The following is a 20,145-nucleotide window of genomic DNA, read 5'->3' as shown; positions in this document are numbered from 1 at the left end:
TTGGGGGAAAGAGTTGATTAAAAAAAAAATTAAAAAAATTTAGAGTTTTTTTGTGGAGAGGCGATGCAGACAGGATTAGGGTTAGGAGTGTAAAAACCTTAGCTGAAGTAAAAAAACTAGGTACCACGGTCATAGATTATTTCTGAGAATCTTAGAAAATGTGCATGTAACAAACAAACTCTTAAAAAAAAAAACCAAACCAAAACTATTACAACCATAATGCTTTTTATACATGCAGAGAACAGAATTAGAAGTAGATGTGTCTAGCTTATTTCTTTTTTTTTCTAACTCATCTTGGAAAACTAATCTACAGACAGGATTTTAAGTAGTTTTTACCTTGCTACATGGCCTTATTAAGCCATATTCTAAACAGACTTCTTAATCTCCATTTTTAAAAGTTGCGAGATACACGATTCTGTCACTGTTGGATGTCTACAGTATTAACTGTGGGTTTTCAGGGCGAACAACCTGATTCTGAATGCTGTTTCTCATTTACAGGCTTTCGAAGTTTGAATCCTCCCTTGACAATTGTACGCAAGACATTTGAGTCGACAGAGAATCCAGATGATTTCTTACCCTCAGTAATGACTTGTGTGAACTATCTCAAATTGCCGGACTATTCAACTATTGAGATAATGCGTGAAAAACTCTTGATAGCTGCGAGAGAAGGGCAGCAGTCATTCCATCTTTCCTGATCACAATGAAAAATGCAATGTCTGCCTGTTACAGCAAAAGAGAAACTCTTGATTCTTTTCTAAATATATCACCTGAGTCAAGGAAACGTGTTACGCCTTCTTGTTGTAGAATAACGGCTTGCAGATTATAAACAAAGACACTTGGTTGATATTCATTAAAGGCCCCTATGGACTTAAAGTGATCAGGCCCTAAAAGTTGTTGTGACAAGGTTTCTTTAGCAAGTTCTTGTTTAAATTATCATTTATTTGATGAGTGAAGTTTTTAACTTGCTTTGCTGTGTGAAATTTAAAAAGGGATGTTTTTCCAGGCTGGAACAATAAATGTCGCTGTGCAGTTTAATACTGGGCTGTGTGTATCCATCTAGCTAAGTCTGAAGTTTTTCCTCCAAAGACAACTTTTGTACATAAGTACAGAAATTAAAGTACAGAAATTAAATTACACCATGTATTTGATGAATCTAGTTTAGTAGACTAGTTCTGTGTACCCTCACCTGCCTCTAATTTTACCCATCCTCATGTATCGTCTGATGTGCAATTCACTTGGTTCTTTTTGTGTGCAACATTCAACAATTGTTATGTTTTGGTTAGCACGGGCATTTATCTGCTCCGTGCCTCTTTCTCTGATTAAGATAATTTAAATTTTACTGAAATCAAATATATATTGTCAATATAATTCAGCCTTTGTAACTAGGTAGAACCTTTCTTATAGCATAGTTTTACTGTAGTGGTAGGATATAATGGCGACAGTCTTTACCAGTCAACACTCTAGAGCTGTTTACACAGTGATTCAGGCAGCAAAAGCCTCTTACTAGAGGCTAGAAAGAATTATTTCTTTTACGTAGTTGAAGTCCACAGCTTGGGCTGGCCAGTGTGTATTGTGGTAAGGCCAGAGCATTTTGAATTGATGTAAAGTTTTTTAAAAGGAAAATTAGTTGTTTCATTCCCTGTTTGAGTAAACAGTTTTCTTGTTCCTGATCTAAGTTCCTGGTTACTTTTGTAGCTTTTTCTTTGTTCTTTTTTCTTTTTTTTCTTTTTTTTTTTTTTTTTTTTTTCTCCCCAGCACTAGCTTGGAACAAACAGTTCAGCCTTTGTCTTTTGACACAGATAAAGCACCTGTAAGCAATGCTCTGTCCAACTGTTTTATGTGCTGATTTCTCAAATCTGCAATAATTTACTTCATCAGGTTAATGTTTTTACCTGAATATAAATAAAAAAGTTTGCTTCACCTTTTTGTTCATAGTTTTGTACTGTATGCATAAAGTTCAATTGTGTAAATTATTCTAATGCAAGTAAATCGTCCTAAATCTACTTGGCTAACAGCCTGCAACTTGTGGATGATTTACTACTAAAACAAGACCTTTTAAGACCTCCAACTCGGAAATTTTTTCCTTTCTATGGGTTCAAAAAATGGGCAATTACAAATATTCCTCAGATGTACCTGCTACATAGTTAATCTCTATGAAAATGTGATAGTTAATTACTTTTATTCAACTTTGAGAAATCAAAATTCATTTCAGTGCTTAGACATTGTTAAATTCTGGCTAATCAGGCTAGTATTTCCCCTAACTAACAAATTTTCTTTTATCTAGCTGAAGAACTTGTACTTCCAGAATTTGTAATGGACATTCTTCCAGTGAACATTAACAGAATTACATGTGGTTGCTCATACCAGTGCCACTGAAATGTAATGCAAATCTGTCGTTGAGCATGAGTAGAATGTGAAATCCTTGCACAAAGAACCTGATAACTGAACAGTTTCTACTGTCGTATTAAAACTGAAAGAAGGTGCTTCACACTGTACATATAATAAAGGTAGTGCACAGTGCGGCATAGTTTTCATAAAACTTCAAGGCAGTGTTTAAACTATGGACTGGTGTTTAAATTGTTCTGATAACTTGATCAAACTGAGCACAACAAAGTGTTTATAGTGTGTGGATAGCAATTTGTTCATTTTTTAAGGTTCTATATTTTAAAAAAAACTGACTTGTGTAAAAAGAAAAAAGAAAAAAGCTAATATTTTGTATTAAAATATCACGTGTATTGATATTTTTTTACCCATGTTGTCTCCCTCTAGAATCTGGCTTTCATCAACTTTGAAATTTTGAGGAGCTTTCAAATTTGATGTATAGCCATTGTGTAACTGTTTCAGTGGGAAAATAAGTTGTTGGTTGACTATTTAAAAAGGAAGGAAAAACCAGGTACCTGTGGTGATGATTTTTGTTGTGCTGTCTGTCATTTTCAACACAGACTGAGGATGCAGTTGGCTTAAAGTGAATGAAACCCTTTCAGGTGATGCGCTTTTTTTTTTTTTTCTTCTTCTTTCCTATCAAGGGCAGCTTTTAGTGTCCTAGAAGTGCTACAGTCTGGCTTAATAAGTTAAGATAGCAAACTGTAAGAATAAATTGAAGAGTCACAGTTTGCGTGACTGCAATACTTCCCTACAAACGAAGATGTAGTATCTAAGAGTAGTTGAGAACAAGTGGAAGGGTGGGGTAAGATAAGAATTCCTTCTTTTCAGGAATTTTGGTTTAAGGGAAAAAGCTCGCTAAAATCAATCATGGGTGTGTGCAGGTGCCTGTTGAGCCCTCATAAGAACATGTAGTCATCTTAGTACTGAACTGTTTTGTATGCCCTTAGAAGGTATAATAAAAGGTACAATAAGTCCCATTTCTGAAAATAGAGGGGCTTTTTTTTTAACATGGTACAATCAACTGATTTTAGGGAACACCAGCCTTTACTTACTCTGTTGGATGAGTTTCGTGTCCCAGATTAATGAGAGCAGCAAAAAATCATTCATGGAAAAAAGTGCTATTTGAGCACTGATAGCTGCTACTGAACTTGTTGCAGTGATTTTTTTATTATTATTATTATTATTTTGTGTAGGTGTTTGTGTTACACAGAAAACTTGTGTAGGGGAACACTTAAGCAGTATCACATTTGACACGAATCAGTCAGTTGTAGTGCTGCTTTACTTTGTATTCCGTAGGAAGATGTACAAGAATGAATTCCAAGTATGTGTAAAATCCTCGTGCCCGTTGCTAAACTCATGATATTCAAATTTTCACATGCTGAGTGCTTGCATCATTGACTCGCCTAGATTCTTCCTTGCCCCTCCACCCCCGCCGTGTGTTTTATTTTTGTTTTTTTTCTCTCTCTCTCCTTTCCCTAACTGCGCTGACCTCTGGCACCCACCTCCTCAGCAGAGGGCGGGCACTGATGCCGTTCCAGGTGCCTGCATCACTTGTGCCCTTTTTCTGGCCACTGCTGGAGGTTGCTGTGCCACCGGCGGGGTGTCTGGGCCCTCCCCACCTGCGTTCGGCAGCCTGGCTTCCAACGAGCAGTGCCAGCTCCCATCACCTGGGAAGCTGTACCTCCGCAGAGGGCTTTCTAACAGGAGCTTGGATGTCTGCCTGACTTTGGGGATAGAAATGCCTCGTTTGTAACGTGAACGTGCCTCCCCCAAGCTAAAATGCTTTTCTATAGGTAAAGCTGTTCGCAGAACAGAGAAAAAGATTCTGAGATGGATTGGAATGAAAAGTTTGGAAGGGGGGCAAAATCCTAGCGGTAGCTGAGCCTTTTCAGGGCTTGTCCCGTCTGATACTTTACTTTCCTAGTTTCTTGATAGCTTGAACTGGATAACCTTGGTGCTGAATGATCTCTTCTTGTGATCTGGCAGGAATTTCACAGCTGTGTACTCCCAGCTTGCTCTATCTCTCACAAGGCATCATGTTTGTAGTAGCTTTTCTCAGATTAGTACAGCTGGTTGCCCTATGAGGAGTAGTTATTACCCCACCCCAGTGCCCCAGCGTAAGCTCCACAGTCACACACACTTTACCAGGACATTAATGCATGTTTACACAGGAGATAGGAAAGAAATTTCATCGTTGTACTGCCAGTGACTAATAGCGAATGGTTCCAGGAATAACTGCTTCAGTGCACTGGGGTAGAAGATGCCTTTGGAGGAATGCTGTGTCCTTGTCTCCTGGGGCTGGAGTGTGCATGTATGGCTGGGACATCAACCTGCTTTGGAGCTGGAGGAGGGACAGGTCTGGGGTCTCTTCCTTTGCTGCATGTGTCTGGGGAGGCATGAAATCCTGAACCGTAAACAGGGGAACATGAAGGGAGGGGAAACGGTGAAGATGCGGCCAGTATTTTCAAGGCGCTGAAGTTCCTGATAGCTCTAGATCTGGTGTGGCAGCGGCTTCTGGAAACCCGGTTCAAGGAGGGAAAAGGGACCCACACCACACGCACTCCCCCTGCCACACACGCAAATAAGGGGTGTGCGTGGAATTCCAGACTCTAGGACACCGTCCTGTAGTTAAGGGGACAGCTCCAGGTCAAGTTGTAAGCAGTGTGTTGGGGTAAGGTAATGTGTGTTGTGGGGTTTTTTTAGGTGGTGGTTTTTTTGTGGGTTTGTGTTTGGGGTTTTTTTTCTTTCTTTAGCCTTGTCTGTCCCTGTCCTGTTTTGCCCCTCTGTACTGCTGGGCTGTGGCTTTTGCTGAGACCCCATTAAAGACAGTGGTAAATAAGCTCGGGGGGGAAAAGTTGTGGGACGGCAGCCGCCTTGCCCTGTTGTCTGACAGCAGGAAGAGGTGGAAGGAGCAGCTTTCCTTTGTAAAGGTAAGCTTAAATGCAATACATGTATACTGAAAGCCAAGGTAGGTTGATGCTTAAAAAAAATGCATTTATCCCATCTCAACAGCTATTCCTCAAACTATTTCCCCAAATACACAACTGAGAGAAAGGTAGAGAGGAAAGATGGTGAGATTTCATGAACTGCCCTTGGAGTGCTCTTGGCTGCTGCCTGCTTTTAACACCCTGGGTGGTGGGATCCTACAGGAAGGGAAGATGGGATTTTTAAGACTTCTGTCCTAGTGTGGAAAACTACAACAAATTGGCAGTAGAAATTGTGGCAAATTCAACAGTGTTTTTGTGGATTTAACTTGGGAGCTACACCCGGACTCCTGCTTCATTGCTCTGCCTGTCCTCCCATTCTTTGGTTCCCTTTTATTCCCATGGCCTCTTGGTGGCTGTTTCATGTGGTGGATGAGGTTAATGTTGACAGTGCTTAGGATAATTGTTTCTGGTGGGAGCAGGGTCTGTTTCATAGATCCTTGGTAAAGTAAAACCTGTGCTTTCAGGGAAGACGGCAACCTTGACTGGTGCTTAGTAGTGCATTGATGAAATGGGTTATAGGAGTAAAAACAGAATTTAGTGGAACTCAGTCTGTTTTCAGAGGCCCCTGAGTTACAAATGATGGGAAATGGAGTATTCAGGGCAAACACCATGTACGTGGCTTTACTCTTCCTTTAGCTGCTCTCCAAGATATTCTAGGCTAAACACAGACCTGGCCTGGCTGCAGGTCTGCTGTTCCTCCTCCAGAGACCCAGGAATAGACAGTCTAGGAGGTGGCACTTCATTTCCCAGCCTCTTCCAACCTTTTTTTCACATGTTATTACTTCTACGTATTGAAACTGGTGAGACACTGGCTAAACAATGACAATTTCTTACCTGACTTATTTTCTTCCTGAAGCCAGTGTTTCCCATAGTCTGTGCTATGCTTCTCAAGCAAGTGGCTGTATTTAATCTTTATGTCTTCAGTCTGTAGCTTGGCATGCTGAATTTACTGAAAGTATTGATGTTACTAATAATTCAGAAAGGTTTCCTACAGTTGTTTGGTATTTCTTTGGTATGCAAAAGAGCAAGCCTTGTTGTGGGGCACTAAAAGCATAAATGCTATTCAAAATAGGGGGGAAAAGCCTCTTTAAAACGTTTATCAAACACCAAATTATTCCACCTTTATGAACACTGAGTTCTAAGATGGGTAATGCCCAGCTTACAGCTGGTGGTATCAGCTGCTGCTGCTGGACCCCAAGGCAGAGGTACAGGGAGCAGGTGGCCGGAGTGCAGCTGTGCTGGGCAGGGTCTGCGCTGTGCCTGGCCGGCGCGTGCTGCATCGACGGGAGCGCAGCTGGCAGGTCGGGAGAAGGGGTTATTTCCCTTTGCCTCGGATCCCAGAGGACAGATTGTGCAGTCTCCCTGGGTTTTTTAAGACCCAACTGTATTAAATCTGTTTGTTGTACTAAAACATGTTGCAATTCTAAAATTAGGCATCTTTAGAATTTAAAATGAAAACTGCGTGCAGGCATCTTCTGATAACAGAGAACCAAAAAAGTTGGTACCAATCTTAAATATTCTTGTGCTGTTTTGTGCTACATCAGTCCTATCAATTTAATTAAGTTCAATGGGAGAAATTCATATGTAGAGAGAAAGGTTTTCTAAATTTTCCTATAAAATTAATGGAAATGACATGGGTCTTTGCAGCTGCAGATTATGAGTAATCTCCAGAGGACTGAAAATTATAAGCCTAAATTAATTCTACTTTTCTTAAAAGGATTTCAACATTAAAAAGTTTTTCTGGCATCTTATTTCTGTTTTTAATGTTGGCTCAAGTGGCATTTACCTGGGTTCAGAAGCTGTTATATTTCTGTGTCCTAGCATGTAGCTGGTCATATCCAATTTCTTCCAGAGTAAGTAGCTAACATGTTTTGACAGGAGTTGTGGAGAGATGCCAAAATTCAATGTACAGGATTTTCTAGAAAGAGCAGTTCTTACAGGTATTAGTCAAAAATAACATCCTGAAAGTGCTCTAAAAATGAGAAATTAGGTAGAATCAGGAATGTGAAATGTGAAAGACAGGAAAAAGTTCTACTCCCTTCCCATATGTGGAATTTGAAAAATGAGTACAGAGAGGTGAGCGACCACAGCAGCGGTCATGGTCATGTCCACGATGATGCTCAAGATATTTATGATCGTGTTATGTAACTACCCTTCTGCTGTACTGTGTTCTTGCAAATTTTTAGTAATATGTACCTACAAAGTACATTTTCTACCAAAAGCTCACTGTGCAGTTTATGAACAGATTAATTTGGACTTGATCCCGTGAAACATATGGGCAAGGGAATACAGACAGGGGAACAGAGGATAAGATGCCATTTAATATCGGATGCCCATTTTTCTGAGACCATTGTACATTCCAGCTGCCAGTGAAATTTGGTGTTGTTTTTGAGAGCTGTGGGATGCCTGTTTTTGAGCTGGTCTAGATCCTGTATGTCCATAACAGCATAAACAGAAAAAAGTGTAGCAAGAAGTTATTAACTAGTTGAGATCTAGGAAGATTTCGGTTTATGTATCTATTAGTTGGTTAGAGGTATTTATTGATTAACCAAGCAATATTTGTTAATGTAGTTTCATAGAAAAACACTTGTCTGAGGAATGCCAGTGGAAAAAGAATGATGGGAGGTACAGCTGGATAGGCAGCACGTTATAGGAGGAACATACGTACTTCCTGACCTAACAAAGCTGATACTAACTCAGCAGCTACCTGCCTTTTCTCTAGCAGCGCTGATCTCATAGATGTGATACCCCTTTCAAAAGTAAGGGTGTAAGTGATGGATGAGAGCAGTTGCATTAGGCAGGCAGAGTGGACAGCTTTACAACTAATCCTTCAGCTTGAATGTGGAAGCAGTATTAGTAATAAAATAGGGGGAGACTGTACAGTGCCAACTTTATATAGTTATACATTACTCTCATCTTGTTATCCTTGTTGCTACATATGTTATATGTTACAATTACTGTCCCTCATTCTTGTTTTCCTGTCTTTCTCCTTTTGCAGCTTATTTTTCAGTAATCTTGCACTCAAATGTGTTCAGCTGCTACCTTCATAGTAATGATTTAAAGGTGTTATTCTTCTGTGCTGGAGCAGACTATTTCTGACCAAATTCCAGTCTTGACGTAACACCATTGATGTCTAGACATTTAATATCTCCAAGTCCAAAATAAGGCTTTTAATCATTCTTCCAAGAGCTGCAACTTTTTTTCATACTTTTTTTTTTTTAAATATAATCACTCTCCCTGTCAGTCTGGCATCAAAAATAGATTCCTGCATCTGTACTGGATCTGACTGCGTTGATGCTTTCTGCTTAACAGGTCCTCTTCCATCCATGTACATCTTTCAATGGACATAACTGGCATTTTTGTTTACGTTTTCATTTTTTTACTAGTGAAGGCAACTTTGCTTATTCACATTCAAGGGACAGGTATGCAGACCACTCTTAGTCTACTGCTTTGCTTGTGTCAACCATCTCTTCTCTCTACATGTATTTCTTAGCTCCCTTTTCTTCACCATGTTAAAGATCTTATTTTTCAATGCTCCAAAAAGGAACCTTTATTCCCTCTCCTGTTCTTCATCTCACACCTGTACATACTCTCAGGTTACCTCAGCTGCCTTTCTTTCAAAAGCTTCTTTGCTATGATGTTTACCCCAGAAATGATCATGATAAACAACAGTCACCATCTGTGCTTATGGCTTGTTGTGATGGTTGGTATCATCTCGCTGTATCCTTTGTGCTGTGTTGTCTTTCTGCAACGCCTGCCTTTTGCCCTCTCTTGTGCTTTAATGGTGAGCTTTTTTTTTTGTTGTTCTTTCTACGTACAGCATCAAACAGAACGCAGTGTAAATAGAGTATCTTGGAACTCTTACCCAGTCTGGGAATAGGAGCAAAAAAGTTACCAGCTGCCAGGGATTTACTTTTTAATCTCTTGTGAGAAAAGAAAACAATAAAATCTAACAAACTTTAATTTCATTGTTATCTAAGGGAAGTAAGTTATTTTAATAGCAATGATTTTGGCTTTTTAATAATTCTTAAACAGAGTTAGGCATTTCCAGTTAGTTAGCTGTCAATATAAATACTCTTATCGAAGATATTATGGTTCTTTCTGTTATGTCTTTTAGGAGGCATACCTAATTGATTTTTAATCATGAAAATGCATCTGTTCACACCTAAATAAATAACATATAATACTATGTAATAATATCTTTTTCCCTTCATGTTATGGTCATATAGTTTTAAAAGGTGTTAAGAACTCCAGATTATATTTTGTTTATATTACACAATATCAGCAAAACAGCTTTCTAAAGGGCCAATCTGTGCCTTTCATTCAGTTTTTACAGTAAAATTATCCTCAGTGCAATGTAGTAGTCTTACTTTGTCAAGGCCATTTATGAGATTTACCGGTAAATTCAAATTAAATGCTCTTCTACAGAGCTTGCCACATTTTTCCTTTGTCGGAGCTTTGTTTCAGTGTGCGACTTTCCCCTCCAGAGCTACAGGGATTAGATATTTTCCATTTGCTGCGAGGTGGTGCGCAGCATAGATATGCACTGTACTGCTGCTTTTCTAAACAACGTGTCTTTTGCCAGAGAGACTGTGCTACAGCACCTATGCACATAGCTGAAGCTGTCAAATGGATGACACAGATTATTTCTGCCATATGCTTTTTTGTAAGAAGTACTTAATATCTTGCTTTTTTGACTATGGAGAGTGGGGAAAAAAAATCATGTGACAGTAGAAAACCAGACACCATGAGACATCCCTTGCTCTGCACACAATCAAAGATAGCACTTTGGTTTTCAAGTTCACAATTTATTGAGGATTTTTAAATACAGATACAGGAATTTGCTAATATCGGTAACTCTGTTCTTCTGGTTTTTCATCATTATGTTGATTTTTGAGCAACACTGATAATGGCTGAGGAAAGCAGCAGTTTGCTTTGAAGTGATCAACACCTTGCCCCTGTCTTCCGCAAAACCAACCAGCCATGCTCCCAAAAGTAAAACCTTTGTTTACAGAGGTACCACCTAAGCAAAAACGCCTGCCTGCCTGGTAAAGTTAACTTGTAACACTGCAGTACACACCAAAAGTGTGTGCAAGATGTTGAGATAACTAGACGTAGATCTTCGAGATAGCATGCAGAGTTTTTATGACTATGATTTCTCATTACTTGAACAAACCCCTGTGCGCTAGGGACTTCAGTATGCACGCCTCTACTCTGCAGAATGCTGCAAGCGTACTGTCTTTCCTTGTAGTTAATAGACACACAAACATTTTAAATCAAAGTAGAAAAAAAGAGGTAAAGCTGAACATGGAATATAAATGAATGGTTTTGCATTTCCTATTTTGAATTATTCACTTATTAAACCATGTAAGAGCATCAACTTTATAGCCACTTATGGAGATAAGCAAGAAGACATTTACAAAACCAGCGGTTGCTCTGATTTTATACTAGACAGTAGGATAGTACAAATACTAGACAGTATAGCTCTGGTTTTATACTAGACGGTAGGACAGTATGAATTGTCACTGCTGTGTTAATACAAAAATGTCTGGTGTGTAGCCTTAAAGATGAAAGGAAGTTATTCAATGTTTTCAGTACTGTAGATGTCTACAGTTTAGTAGTAATTTCAGAAACATGAAATATTAACATATAACTTATTCACCCAGAACTGTAACTTAAAGGAGTGATTTCACCCACTAGTGTGTTATATAGGACCTGCCAGCCGGACGAAAGCCAGATTGGCATATTCAAGTCACACTCTAACATTTTTGAGTTACAGTATGATACATCCTAAATCACTTTGTCTGCTGACTTCAAGGACTGAATAGTTCTAATACTAAGGCAGGGATTAAGGATGTCTGTATTTTGTGTTCCCAAGTCCCTAAAGACATTCAGGGCTCAAGGGTTACAACCCTGCTTGTATAATGCTGCAGCTGACCAGGTGAACACCTGCCAGACAGTACCTATCCTGCTATGATTACCGAAAGCAATTCAGAATTATTTGTATCTGCGTTACTAATACACTTCACATCAGGTATTATATTTATTTGTTAATGTGTATGTGACATTTATGCAGTCTGGCATTTATTTCTGAAGATTTTTATGGTAGAAAGAAAAGCCAGTGTAACTTTTGGCTTAGTCCTTATGAAGTTTTTGTAGGCCCACGGTAAGCTAAACACATTGCCTGTTTCCTCAGAAACCAATAATTGTTAATGGGAGATAAATGCATGAAGAAAATGTATTTGCAGTGATTATACAAGGAGAAATGGTGAGTGTTCAACTTTTATTGCCATGAAATGTCTATGTGAGCTATAGCATGTTAGTCTGAATAAATACAGTGACTAAAAGCTGTTCAGGTCATCTAAAAACATGTTAACAAATGGCTTGATCTTAGCATAGAATGACCTACAGAAATAAAAATGCTACATAAATGACTCTTGGCATGTTGCTCCTTAATCTGTGAGGAAAGAAGAAAAACTAGATCCAATGGGTGACTGGTGAAACTAGATTAATTCAGATTGAAATCATGATTGCAATTTTTGAGCAAAATATAGCTAGAGTATTCATCTCCTGTGGCTTTCAAATGAGGACTGGGTACTGTAATTTATGTATATTTCTAGTCTTGCCATAAAATAAATGAGAGGTTCTTTATGTGGGAGGCCCAAGGAAAATTGCCCCAGAACTGCCTTAAAATATTACCGGTTTGTTTCCAAAAAATTTTAAGAAATGGTGGATACCATATAGAACAGTGGATACCATATAGAACAGGCTGTCATTCACTCTATTACTGTGTGGAATACCAGTATGCACTCACTGCCTCTGCAAACGGCACCCGTACCTTTAATTTGTCAGGTCTCCTTTTCCCTAACTTTCAATTGCTGTTAACAACACATAACACTGCACAGTGTTCCCTTTTCCAGTATTAGTGCTTGTCACGCTGCCTTTGTTGTTTTCCCATAAATAGTGCATATATGACACTTATTCTTAATTTTTACAGAATTTAGATAATGATTGTTTTCTATAGCAAGCTATAAGCTATAGTGTAAGTCAGTAGTTCAGAGCTATAGGATGCGTTTTCTACTTACCGCTAGCTTTCTTTAGGATGTTAGACAAGAATCCAACTTGTTTGTTAGGTGTCTAAATAGTTTAGAATCTGGGCTGGGGCTTGAGCTGTAAAATTGGGATAACCACCTCAGTGGAAGGTGGTGAAGAGGTGGCAAGTCATTATCAGCACTGGGAGTTAACTGGGAGCCTGAAGAGTCAACCTATAAAGCAGTCAAGGTACTTTGTGGATCCACATTTATTAAAATGCATGTATACATCTCTTATTTGAAATAAATGCTTAGGGAGAGAATGAAATTGAAAAGACAAACCTGGACTGAGCCATAACCTACTAATAAATAACATGTAAAATTTAAATCTACTGAGGATGATTATTGCTGAGCAATAATGAATTGAAGAACTTGAAAAGAAATGAATACCTGAAAAAGAAGGTTTGCAAGAATAACGGCATGAAGGAAAAAACCCTACATAAATTCATTTTGTATTTGCTGTGAAATTTTATGTTCTAATTAAACCCATAAAAGCAGTTTTCTGTTTAGGGTATTTTTACTTCTGGCTGCTACCTTAATAATCCCAGGTACTGACCCTTGTATAACGACAAACTGGAAAAAAAAGCAAACCTTTTTGTTTGCTGGTTAAGAAGAATAACAAAGAGAAAAATTAAGCCTTAAAACATCTCAGTAGATTACCGTATGATTTTTGTTGTTTGTTTTTCAGGTAAAATGTCTGTTGCTATTTTATTTATCCTTCTCTTCTCTGCACAGCTTCTAGTATGTAGGTTTTTCCAGTCAGCCAGAATACAGACGATATGTCCTCTGCCATATGTACCTTGAAGTTCATAGAAATAAAATGTCATTTACTTACTGGATATAAAAATAGCCCTTCTTCAGATATAGTACTTCAAGCTCTCATGGCCAAATACTTGTTATGATAGCTGTCATGTTGCCATAATTTAAATTACTGAAACAGCTATTAAATTCTAAGATAAAATTTTAAGATTATTCTGACATTGTTTAAGATTCTATGTTTTTCACTTCCTCTGTTTCTTTGACTAAAAATTACTGTATGTATGAATGATAGATTTTTTTTTTTTTATCTCTACTGAAATTGTAGTCACAGCAGAGCATTATTTGAAAGCATAAGTCGTGATTTTAAGAACAGGGTGGAAGGCTGTAAATGTCAGAATCTATACATGCTTTCTTAATTATTTTGTTGTATCTACATCATAGGTTTTAAACAATTTAAGTGACAGCTGTGTTAGTTGCAACATGTTTTGTTGTGTTACTTTGTAAAGTCTTTCAGAAACAAGCTCCTTAGAACTTGATTCAAACTTACCATAGAGTCATTTAGGTTGGAAAAGACCTTTCAGATGATCAAGTCCAAACCTTAACCCAGGGCTGCCAAGTCCATCACTAAACCATGTCCCTAAGCACCACATCTACACATTTTTTAAATACCTCCAGGGACTGTGATTCCACCACCTCCCTGGGCAGCCTGTTCCAGTGCTCCAGCACCCTTCCAGTGAAGAAATTGTTCCTAACATCCAATCTAAACCTCCCCTGGCACAACTTGAGGCTGTTTCACCTTGTCCTGTCACTTGTTACTTGGGAGAAGAGACCGACCCCCGCCTCGCTACACCTGTCAGGAAGTTGTAAGGAGCAATAAGGTCCCCCCTGAGCCCCCTCCTCTCCACACTAACCCCCCCAGTTCCCTCAGCCCCTCCCCATCAGACTTGTGCTCCAGCCCCTTCCCCAGCCCTGCTGCCCGTCTCTGGACACGCTCCAGCCCCTCTACGTCCCTCCTGCAGCGAGGGGCCCAGAGCTGAACCCAGGATTCGAGGTGCGGCCTCACCAGTGCCCAGTGCAGGGGGACAGTCACTGCCCTGGTCCCGCTGGCCACACTGTTTCGGATACAAGCCAGGATGCTGTTGGCCTCCTTGGCCACCTGGGCACTCTGCTGGCTCATGCCCAGCCAGCTGTCACCCAGCACCCCGGGCCCTTTCCCACCAGGCACTTCCCAGCCGCTCTGCCCCAGCCTGTAGCGCTGTGTGGGGCTGGTGTGACCCCAGCGCAGGACCCGGCACTGAGCCTTGTTGGACCTCATACAGTTGGCCTCAGCCCATGGATCCAGCCTGCCCAGATCCCTCTGCAGAGCCTGCCTGCCCCCAAGCAGACCAACACTCCTGCCCAGCTTGGTGTTGTCGGCAAACTTACTGAGGGTGCACTTGATCCCCTCATCCAGATCGTTGATAAATATATGAAGCAGAACTGGGCCCAACACTGAGCCCTGGGGAACACCACTTGTGACCAGCCACCAGCTGGATGTGACTCCATTCACCACCACTCTTCGGCCTCAGCTGTCCAGCCAGATTTTTACCCAGCAAAGGGTACACCCATCCAAGCCGTGAGCAGCCAGTTTCTTCATGAGAATGCTGTGGGAGACTGTCAAAGGCTTTACTAAGGTCCAGGTAGACAACATCCACAGTCTTTCCTTCACCCACTAGGTGGGTCAATAAATACACAGGATTTTACCCAGTGTAGTTTTATTTATTTGAAGGCAGGTCCAAATCAGTCTTTTCGTATGATAAATTTCTCATTTTTATGAAGTGCAGCAATGTTTGCTGCAGTATCGCACAGCATGGTGATGAAAAACATTATGAGTATAAAAGTACATCTTCTCTTCAAAAGTGTCTGTTTTCAAATTACTTACGCAGCTTTTTAGCAAAAGGTGCAGTAGCTATTGAGATAATTTTTCCAGCAACATCTAGAAAAATATCCTCCTTAAATAGCTGACAGTTATTTGTGTATGTGAAATATCTATAATGTGTAGAGGTAGGGATTGATTTTATTTGGTTGTTCTAAAACCATATAAAAATCACATAGGATGATAAAAGTTCCTTTAAGCCAAACAAATAGGTGAAGATGTGGGAAATAGTGCCACTTCTGAATTGTCTGTCTGCCACTGATAAAGCAGCATAATGGATTTTCACAGGACAGTGGTTTCGTGCTCCCCGATATAAGAGTTTAACTTCTGCTCTATGGATTTTGTCTTAAAACATGATTTATGAGTCCCAAGAATTTATGATTCTAACAATGAATTATGTTTCTGTACCCAGGTGGGCAGCTTTCTCTTGATACTGGTTGTATCAGCACCTCTCTACTTGTACCACAGTTTCCCTGAACAGCAGACATTAAATAACAACCTATATGGTCACTGTTGGCAGCGGTAAACAAATCAGCATGATTATAATCATTTTCCTATATCAAAGCTAGCAAACAAAAAGAAGAAGATATGCAAGCTTCAAACAGCTTAATACAGTGGAGAAAAGTGAAACAAATACAAATGCAAGAGCCAGGGAGGAAAAATCCATACACATTGTCAGGGAGCAGGGTGTTTGCCAGTCTGCGTCAAGATAAAAGAAAAATAGTAACTATTCAGGTGCATATGAAAATAAAGCAACATCTCCCTCTCATCCACCTATAGCAGTGAACTATGTATTTTTTTAAAACCTCATCTCTGTTCAGAGACTTAAACTAACCTTCTGTAGCCAAAAGCTGCCCTCACAAACAGCCAAAATAAGTTCCAATGTGAATCACCTGAGCGTGCAACTTCCAAGGTGAGCGTTCTTACTGAATTCCTTGGGCTGCTTACCTCTTTAAATGAGTATTTCAATATTTTGGCAAATTGAGGTGTGGATCATTCAAACAGTTATAAATAGAATTTGCTGGAATAGAAACTGTGTGCTTGGAAAAAGAAAGTTAAATACATGTAGAAAACATTTTGAATGAATGCATTTTAAATCTTATGAAACAGTAATATTTTCAGCAGTTGTGGCAATTTTCAGAGGATTTTGTTTTAATTTTGGCAGCTGTTGGGTATGGGATTGGGAACACGATTGGCAATTTTGGAAATCTGACTCTGGTTGCATGAATGGGACCCTTCTGAAATTTCTCAAACGAAATTAAAAACGCAGTCTTTTTGGTAGATCAGAAGTGAAACTCCTGAGATGCTTTAAAGCAGGCACAAGCTGAGGGAGGGATGAGGAAAACGTCCGTTCTGCTCTCTGCAAAACAGTATCATAAAGACATGGTTGCAAGCTGACCCAAAACAGCAGTCCAGGCACTGTTCGGAAAAGGCTGAACACAGTGACTATCTCATCTCAATTAACTCCTACACTAGTAAAGAAACATGCAACTAATAGTGGTTTTACAATAATTCATCAATACTTAGAAAAAAATTGCTGTTATGGGAGACATTTAAAACATATAACTTCCTTTTAAGAAATCACAGAGATTTTTGTTCCTCGCTAAATATTTAACCAAAACGGATTAAAAAAAACCTCTGAAAAACCTCCTTCAAGCCACTAGAGGATGAGTACTTCTCCATCAAAATAAATAGTTAAGCTGTAACGTAGCTTATCTAAGCCACACTAATAAGCTATTAGACTGGTAATATAATTAAAATTCTAGCAAGTGTAAACGAGGCAGCTTGAATCCTTATTGAACACTGAGATTAGTAACTTGTTTATGGAAAGCTGACTATAAAATTATTTAAACCACGCGTATTCGAACATTAAAACGCATAAAAAGATACAGCATTTTGGAAAACCACTAGCTAATTAGGTAGGCATAATATTTTCTGTTGTACAGATAAATATTTCCTTATGCAAATGGTGATTAAAATGCACACATTGCTTATATCACATGAGTTTCCTTAGCATTTTACAGAGTATATATTTGTGTCCGCTCTGACTCAGAACGCCATGTTAACGTTCTGCTCTGTTGGTTGTGCTGGCTGACTAGCTTATTTTTAAAGTTCTCTTCTGCAAATAGCATGCTACTACATCAACAGAATTCATCATCTGATCTAGCTGTCAGTCTCAAAACCATCTTTTCCAATACTCATCTATATTGTCTTACTACTGAAAAGCCTCAGATACAGACCAGAATTACTGAACCCTTTGCGGGTACCAAGAACAATTGAAAAATAGGGGCTCTACACAACCAGTCGATGCAGGCATCGTGTTTGTTATGGCAGTTTGTCAGCTTAGTCAGCACAATGAGCATCAGCCAGGAGAAAGAGCTTGAGCAGAAGGAAAGGTGGGTCAGGTTAGAGAGCAGAACATCTTTTCAGGTTGTCTGGTTCTGAGGACTTGTTCTATAAGATGTTTAGAGAATTGGCCAAAGCCTGTTATTAACAACTATCTTGGACAACCTGTGTGGAAGGGTGAAGTCCTAGGAGACTGGAAAAGGACAAACATTTGTATTGAGAAGGAGGACAGAGAGAATTACAGCCCATCTGCTTTAACATCAAATACCACAGCAATGTGAGAGATATACGCAAGTTATTTCAGAACACTTGGAAGATAATAAGGAGACAAGTAGCAGCCTCTGTGGACTTATCAAGAGCAAATCATGTCAAACCAAATTATTTTCCTGTAGAACAAGGCAACAGATCTTGTGGATGCAGCAGAATGAATGAACAGTTATTGTAACTGTTATCACGGGCAAGGCCTTTGGCACCACTTTCCATGACATTCTTATGCACAAGCTTAGCAAATTAATAAGAATGTTTCTTACGGTTGCAAAATTGGTTGGGAAAAAAGCCCAACCAAAAAGATGCTTAAGGAACAGTAAGTAGTATTTCAGTTCCAAATTGTAAGAATTTCACTGAGAGATGGCATTTAATGATAATCAGTAAAGAAAAGATGAACTTGTCGGGTAAGTACAGCAGAGGTGTTTTGTCTCTGTGTGTGGAGGGCTCTGATGAATGAGTATCTGTAGAACAAGTAACCTTAAGGAGCAGATAGTTGTCAAATAAACAACTTAATTCAAATATATGTAACAAAGGTTTTCATTTGTGTTACCACAGCGCCTGTAGGCTGCAGTAAACGTCAGCGCCCACCGTTGTTAGGGGCTGCGAGGGAAATAAACGGGCTCGGTTCGGACGAAGGGGTCGCCCCTGGCGGGGCAGCAGGGGGAGCCGGTGCGGCACCGGAGCGGCGCCGCGCGGGGGGCGGCGCTGGCGGGGGCGGGGGTCGGCAGCGGGGTGCGTTCGGTTCCGTTCGCATCGCTCGGTATTTCTGCTCGTGATACAGCTTTTAGCCGTACGTGAAGCGTAGAGGTTTGTGAAAGTCGTAGCACTTTGTCCTGTACTCCGCGGTGGAGCTCTGGGAAGCCGTTAGCTACGGCGGGCTGGAGTATGGCGCTTTTGCAGGAGCAAGTGAATAGAAGGGCAGGGAATGGGGACTGGCTTCCTCGCTGGCTCTTAACTGATTAGAACAGATGCTGTCTGTAAATCAGAGGCAGTACAACCCCTCCAAAAGACTACCAAACTATAAATAGATTTTTAAAAATCAGCGGTAGATAACCTCAATTGGGAAAATACACAGACTGGTTTGTTTTGGGATTTTTTTTGCTTTTTTTTTGCTTTTTTGTTTTGTTTTGGCTTTGGTTCTTTTTTTTCCAATATGAGAAATGACAGGATTGATTTTCAGGCTTTTCATCTGCCTCCACTTTGGTCTTAACAGAACTTTAAAGTAATTATCAGAAGATTACACTTGTGAAACAGCAAATAAGCAAGCGATGAATGTCCCTAACAAGGAGCATCTCTTCCAGCGTGCTTGCCCAGCCCAGGGCAGCGCTCCGTCCCGGCGCCGGTGCCTAGTCATTTATCCCGGCCACGCCGAGCGGAGGCACTGCCCGGCCGGGAATGCCTACCGGGCCGCTCGTGAGCGCGGCTCCCGCTGCGAACCGCTGCGCCGGGTGCGCGGCGCCGGTCCCCGTGCCCTAGCAGCCGCTCGCCTGCCTGGGGGAGCCGGGGCGGAGGCGCAGCCCCTTCCGCTGCCACCGTGGCTCTAGCGGGGAAACGACGCCGGCCCTGCTGCGCTCCGGGACGTGCCGCTCGGCCCGCACGGGGCGCGCCCAGCCCGGCTGCCCGGGGCCCGGGGCCGGGGCGCGCTGCGGGCGGACGGCTGCCCCCTGCCGGGTGCGCCGCAGCACGGCGGCCGGCTCCTCCCCGCCCAGTCCCCGCCCGCACGTTGCCCGGGGAACGCGGGTAGGGAGCAGCCGGGCGGCCGCTGCCTCCGTCTCCTCCTTCTCTCCCCGCCGGTGCCCGCAGCGGAGCGGCATCCGCACCCGGACGCCCCGCCGCCATGCCCCGAGCCGCCCCGCTCCTGCTGCTGCTGCTGCTCGCCCTGGCTCAGCGCCGTGCCTGCCTCCCCGGGCCGGCCACCGCCGCGCCCCCCGGCCGGGACCCCTGCCTCAGCCAGCCCTGCCGCAATAACGGCACCTGCTCGCCTGTGCCGGCCCGAGGCCCCGCCGCGCCCCGCCGCCTCCAGCCGCTCCTGCCCCAGCCTCCGGCCGCCTACAGCTGCGCCTGCCCCGCGGGGGTCACCGGCACCTCCTGCCAGGTGAGGGGCGCGTCCCCCTCGGCTCCTCCCGCGGGACCTCCGCTCGGCGCCGGCCGCCCGCCCGGCGTCCTTGTGCCTGTCCCTGCCCTTGGGTGTCCCCGCTCGGTCCGCGGCCGGCTCCCGCCCGCCGCCGCGCCCCTACCCCGCCTGCGGGCGCCCCAGCCCCGCTCCGCCCCGCCCCGGCCCGTGCCGGTGCCCGCTCCCCCGGCCGCTCCCTCCCGCCGGCTCCTCGCGCTGCAGCCGGTGGTGCCGTTAGCGGCCGCCGCGGCTCTGCCCCGGGCTGGCGGCGGCTCCGCGCCG

General features: G+C 42.0%; 2 protein-coding genes across 10 annotated transcripts in view; both read left to right on the top strand.

Moving 5' to 3' along the window:
* TRIP12 (thyroid hormone receptor interactor 12) overlaps positions 1-1,920 on the top strand; it is a 79,957-nt gene extending 78,037 nt beyond the window's left edge. For all 9 annotated transcript variants that reach the window (XM_055817542.1, XM_055817541.1, XM_055817540.1 and 6 more), the window contains one exon: positions 499-1,920. In XM_055817542.1, coding sequence (XP_055673517.1) covers positions 499-695 — 197 coding nt within the window. In that variant the 3' untranslated portion in view covers positions 696-1,920. The remainder of the gene's footprint in view (positions 1-498) is intronic.
* Positions 1,921-19,474: 17,554 nt separating this feature from the next.
* Positions 19,475-20,145, top strand: part of DNER (delta/notch like EGF repeat containing) — a 139,412-nt gene continuing 138,741 nt past the window's right edge. The window contains exon 1 of the mRNA XM_055817452.1: positions 19,475-19,845. Coding sequence (XP_055673427.1) covers positions 19,588-19,845 — 258 coding nt within the window. The 5' untranslated portion in view covers positions 19,475-19,587. The remainder of the gene's footprint in view (positions 19,846-20,145) is intronic.

The sequence above is a fragment of the Falco peregrinus genome, chromosome 12 (genome assembly GCF_023634155.1).
Source record: "Falco peregrinus isolate bFalPer1 chromosome 12, bFalPer1.pri, whole genome shotgun sequence".
Taxonomy (NCBI): domain Eukaryota; kingdom Metazoa; phylum Chordata; class Aves; order Falconiformes; family Falconidae; genus Falco; species Falco peregrinus.
This window is presented reverse-complemented; position numbering and strand designations above follow the sequence as displayed.